The following is a 6,034-nucleotide window of genomic DNA, read 5'->3' on the forward strand; positions in this document are numbered from 1 at the left end:
GGTGGAAGGGATAGAGTTGACGACGAATTCATTGACCCAAACTGATTCGTTAAATTGGTTAACTAATTAGAACCAGTTTAATGAACAAGTTCAAAAATTAAAAAAATAATTTGAATAGGAAAATACAATTGATATTTATAAAAAAAATACATCAGATAATTTTTCAATAGAAAACCACCTTCCGATAAATATCAATTAGTAATGACTTTTCTTGATAAAATATTTTTGTAAAATATCACTCTTGTTAAAATATCACTTTTGTAAAAGCGAATAAATCATGCTTATGATTCCTGTGAGTGAAAGTCAATTATTCTTGAAAAAAGGTCATTAATTAATTTCTATACTTCATATCCTAATCTCCCTAAGAAATCAAGATTAAGTTTATGAATATCCAAAAAAATCCAATCTTGATCAGGACTCAGGACAAGCTTTTCACAATATACCCCAAGGCATTGTTTTATTATTATTATTATTATTATTATTATTATTATTATTTTATTGTTTTATTATTATTATTATTATTATTATTATTATTATTATTATTATTATTAAGTCAACCGTAAGCTGCCGACATCTCGCCATGTGACTCTGCCGTCTTCTCCGCGGAGCTACTCGTCTTATTTGTCTCAGATCTCGGAAGAATAAGAAAGTAGATGATAAGATAATCTGATTTCTGACAGCTACTGCATGGATCACCTTAGGAAATAATTACATGTTAGTGTGCTCGAGGAACCACCTCTTGGGGCATCGAGTCTTCTTCCCGAGAGTGCCGAGGCCTTTTCCCTGTTCGTCCTGGAGAGATGGCAATGATTCTGGATACTTTCGTTTCGAGATACGTCAACGATGTGGCAGCTTTCGTGGAGGGAGAGATATGCAAAGTGCTGGGCGTGAAGAAGGAGATCAAGGCGCTGCAGGAGACGCTGGAGACGATCAGATGTTTCCTCCAGGATGCCGAGAAGAAGAGCCGCAGCGGGGATCCCGTCATGGAGCTCTGGGTGAGGAAGCTGAAGGAAGTCATGTACGACGCCGACGACGTCATCGATCTGTGCGTGATGGAAGGGGGAAAGCCCTTGGAGGTTCGGGCGTCGGCATCAGCCTCAGGGGTGGTAAGCCTTCCTTTCAGCTTCGTCTCTTCCTGCTTTCGGTGTACCAAATACCGCCATGAGATCGCAGGCCAAATCGAAGCAATCAATGATAGGCTGAAACGAATAGCGGCAGATAACTCCATCCTTCGAAATCTACAGCCCGCAAGCCAACAACCCCACCCTAAAAAACCACCTCCACCACGTGAGACGTCTCCCTTGGAAGTTGAGGAGGACATTGTGGGGGAACAAATCGAAGAAGCTGCCGACGATCTAATCAATCGCATGTTGGAGAACACCGAACCAAAGTGTCGTGTTTTTGGGATTGTTGGAATGGGTGGAATCGGGAAAACTACTCTGGCAAGTAAAATATATAATGATGGAAGGATCAAAGAAAACTTTCCTATCCAAAAGTGGTTGTATATCTCAAAGGATTATACGGAGATCAAGTTACTCAGAGAGTTAATTCGGTGTGCAGGAGATGAAACCAAAGCAGAATCTTTTGAGGGAGAAAGCAGAGCAGAATTGGACCTCAAACTTGCTTCGCTCCTTACTGAAAATTTATTTCTCGTGTTGGACGACGTGTGGAGTCCAAATGTATGGACTCATTTCCTGAGGAAACCACTAAGTAAAGGAGAAGGTAGCCGCACGATCTTAGTTACCACTCGAATCGAAACAGTGTTAAGTGGTATGAAAGCCAGCTATATGCACCGAACTGAGAAAATGGATGATAACAGCGGGTGGATGTTGCTTGGGAAGACAGTATTCGAAGTTGGGGACGAGGATGACTTGCGTAGGTTGGAGGAAGTAGGTAGGAAAATTGTTAGAAAATGTGATGGACTTCCTCTTGCTATCAAAGCTGTTGCAGGGGTTCTAATTTCCAAGGACAGAAGCACAGCGGAGTGGGAACAAGTCCTCCAGAATGACGCATGGAGTACGAACCGGCAGATTGACGAAGAAGTTCCAAGGGCTTTGCACTTGAGCTATGAGGATCTACCATCTCATCTGAAACAATGCTTTCTTTATTGCTCGTTCTTCATGTGGCAGGTTTTTCATTACAAAGATATTATTCGGTTTTGGGTAGCAGAAGGCCTTATTGTCGAAGCAGGAGGTAGGCTGATGGAAGATGTAGCCGAGGAGTACTATTGGGAACTAGTTTCGAGGAACCTTGTACAAGTGGTTCCATCGTCTATAAACAAGAGCGTGTTTTGCATGCATGACCATTTACGAGCGCTCGCTACATACTTGATGAAAGAAGAAGGACTTTCGATTACAGTTGGTCAAAAATTAGATATAAAAGCCAATGCGAAGATTCGTCGATTGTCGATATCTAACATGGGAATAAAACTAATACTGCCGGATCACATCATAGAAGAAAAATGTTTGAGAACTTTAATGGTCAGAGACTCACTCTCAACCACCATAATTGATGATAAAGTATTCGAAGGGTTACCAAATTTACGAGTATTGGATCTTTGTAATACATCAATCGAGAGAATTCCTAATTGTATCGGAGATCTATTGCATCTAAGATACCTAGATCTTGATAGAACAAAGATTCATGAGATACCGGAGTCAATAGTGCACCTTATAAACCTTCAAACTTTGAATATTTCAGGATGTAAACACTTGCACAGACTTCCCATGGCCATCACGAGACTACACAATCTAAGGAGTCTCGTTATTAAAGATACTCCTCTGACTCATGTATCGAAGGAAATCAAAAATTTGATAAATATTAACAGACTCGAAGGATTTGTGATCGGTCATGACAATCCGACGAACGAGGTGGACGAGGCCGGGTGTGGATTAGAGGAGCTACAACCTCTTTCCAAGCTAAGATATCTGAGCATATACAGGCTAGAGAAGGCAGTAACGGCAGCTTCGGCACTAGCGGAGAAACGTTCTCTTAGGGAACTAATTTTAAGTTGGATGCCACCAGAAGATGGGAAAGATGGAGATGCCACTGATAGTGGTGACGATAGAAGAGCAACAGCATTGAGAAAGGAGGAGCAAATCCAGATGAGAGCCGAGAAGATATGTAATGAACTCTCTCCTCCTTCAAGCCTGCGAACTCTTTTCATCAAACAATTCCCGGGTCGACAATTCCCAAACTGGATGATGTCGTCCTCCCTGGGCGAATCACTCCCTAACCTGCAATACTTGCATCTTACGGTGTTCCCATCATGCACAGAGCTCCCTCCTCTGGGCATGCTGCCCCTGCTGAAATCTCTTAAGATCATAGGAGCCAAAGCGGTCGTGACCATTGGGCCTGAGTTTCTTGGCCACAGTTTCCCAGGAACTTGTGCATTTCCCAAACTGGAGTATTTGTCGATCAAGGACGTGCCCAACTGGGAAGAATGGTCACTATGCGGGTTGGAGGAAGGTGGTCACAGAACACACCTGAAGCTATTTCCCAATCTAACGAAATGTTTTCTCCTAGACTGTCCCAAACTGAGAGCTCTTCCGGAAGGCCTATCCTACGCTACCAACTTGAAGGAATTGCACATTCGGAGAGCTCACAACTTGAGACAAGTCACAAAGCTCCGCTTGAGTTACAAGCTGCTCGTCAGAGACAATAAGATGTTGAGCAGAATATCCAACGTTGCCATGAAGTATCTGAAGGTGATGGATTGCCCCAATCTAGAGTACGTGGATAATCTCGACAAGCTGCAGCACCTGGTCTTGATATGTCCGGAACATATGGATCAGCTTCCCCGGTGGTTATCCCGCTTAATTGATCAACAGCGTCCTAATTCTGCACAATGGGGCTTCCGCAAACTTGAAGTGTACTGCAACACAGTGCTGCTAAGGAGCTGTCTCGAGGGCAACGAGCATTGGAACATCATCCAACGGATTCCAGATGTCCGAATTCGTAACTATTTAAAGGAAGTATACATGCGATACATTAAGGAACCATACATGTATGGCACAAATGTATCTACAGAATAAGTCTTCCTTGTAAGTCATTTTCTTTGTTTTCTATCCAATAACTTAGCTATATATATATATATATATATATATATATATCTGTTAGTCCTTATGTTGACTTTCACCTTTTTCTTTGCAGGGTCAATGAAAGGTCTTTGTCGCCCACTTATGCTTCCTTTATATAATATTTTGAGAATAAAGGTATTTGATTAAGGGATTTAATGCTGAGCTGTGGGTTGCTTATATTAGATTATCTTTAAATTTTTCTGAGTGTGCGGTTGAAACATGATGGATCGGTTATTGATTAAATTATATAATTAATCTATTAAGGTCACTGTATGTTTAGATTATTTTCTATGTTATTTGGATTGAAATATTGAGAATTCTTAGGGAGTTGTTAAATCTATTGTGTATCTTATGGGTTGATTTATCATGAATTAGATTATGTGATAATTATGAAATCTAGTTTATTTTGATTCTGCTCTTGCAATCAAAATCTACATAATTATAACGTTGTACTATCCGCTGTCGGAAGCATTACACACACAACCTCCTTCATCGTCTACTAGGCCAATAATGAATTCAAAAGCCACTCTCTTTGATCATTGTGGTGTTGGGTTGCAGCAACCCTTGTAAGCCTTTAATATGATTTAGCTGAAATTAATATGATTTAGCTGCTCTTAGTTACTCTTTGGAACACTTTCTTTATTTTTCTTTCTCTACTAAGGTCTTTCTGTATTACAAGGATATTGCTCCGTTTTGGGTGGCTGAAGGCCTTGTTGTAGAACGCGGAGGTAGGTAGGTTGATGGAAGATGTAGCCGATGAGTGCTGCGGGCTAGTACTAGTTCGGAGGAACCTTCTGCAGGTAGATTTGATATTTTTCTTTGCATGACCATCTACGATCTCTGAGTGCAAACTCGATGAGTTTAAGTTGGATGCCACCGGAAGATGGGTAGGAGAAGGAGAAGGGAAAGTGACAAGCCTAAGGAAGGTTTAGGGACCAGTTCATTGACGGGAACACGTTGGTGGACTTTGAACCAATTCGCGGACCGGAACTGATTTAAAGAATTTATGAGGACAAAATTGGTATTTAAAAAAAAAGGAGTGTCCTTATGATGATATTACCTAATAAAAAATTATTCTAAGAGTGTCCTAACCCTTATTTCTATCTTTTTTTTATTATCTAATAAAAATAAAGTATCCTTCAATAGATTATCATGTTCTATGTAGATTTCTATGGACAACCCTTATTTCTCACAACCCTAAAAGATGACTTATAATATGATAATATGACATCTTCTAGATCGATAACCCAAAAACTAACATCTTTCGGATTGTTACGAAAATACCAAAAAATATTATTTTTCGAGCATTTAACCGGACACATTAAATCGATCTAGCAAATGTCAAAAAATATTTCTCATCTCCTCTTCAATCTTCATAATGTCTCATTTGATTATTTATTTATTTAATTATTTTGTGTCTCCAAAATGATAGATGCTTTGATGATCAAGAAGAGAATAACAACAACAACAATAATAATAATATAATTAGAGTTAAAAAAATATTAAAATTAAATAGTAAATTGAGGACATTTACATCCATTTGCATAGGATATGTTAAGAGTATCAAAATTTATTAAAATGGAATCATCGATAGCAAAAATGAATTGAATATAAATCTTCTACTTTCATTTTATTTTTATTCTATATTTTATTATCATGTGAATATTAGATTTTAATTGAATTATACTATCTATTTTAAATACTTGATAGTGGGGGTATTTATTTTAAATAATTAAATTATTACTTGCCATACCAGACTAAGAGTACAGTTTTCAAATGTATGAATTTATTGGCACTATATCAATTTTTTTAAAATTATACTTTTCGAAATATTTTTAGAATGCTCATACTTAAAAAAAATTCTAAAATAATGTTTTTAGTCTTATTAAAAGAATTATTTTATCTCTTTTTTCATTAGACCCGCCAACGTCTCTGATATCCCATCACCACCGTTG

The 6,034-nt window shown here is 38.5% G+C and overlaps 1 protein-coding gene across 1 annotated transcript; it reads left to right on the plus strand.

Moving 5' to 3' along the window:
* Positions 1-596: 596 nt before the first annotated feature.
* LOC135624502 (putative disease resistance protein RGA3) lies at positions 597-4,408 on the plus strand. Its single transcript, XM_065128186.1, has 2 exons — positions 597-4,043; positions 4,153-4,408. The coding sequence occupies exon 1, from the start codon at positions 801-803 to the stop codon at positions 4,032-4,034; it is 3,234 nt and encodes a 1,077-aa protein (XP_064984258.1). The 5' UTR covers positions 597-800; the 3' UTR covers positions 4,035-4,043; positions 4,153-4,408.
* The last annotated feature ends 1,626 nt before the right edge of the window (positions 4,409-6,034 follow it).

The sequence above is a fragment of the Musa acuminata genome, chromosome BXJ2-10 (assembly GCF_036884655.1).
Source record: "Musa acuminata AAA Group cultivar baxijiao chromosome BXJ2-10, Cavendish_Baxijiao_AAA, whole genome shotgun sequence".
Taxonomy (NCBI): Eukaryota; Viridiplantae; Streptophyta; class Magnoliopsida; order Zingiberales; family Musaceae; genus Musa; species Musa acuminata.

Excerpts from the sequence above, each read along its gene's own strand:
- LOC135624502 (XM_065128186.1), top strand. The coding sequence starts at position 801 with ATGGCAATGATTCTGGATACTTTCGTTTCGAGATACGTCAACGATGTG.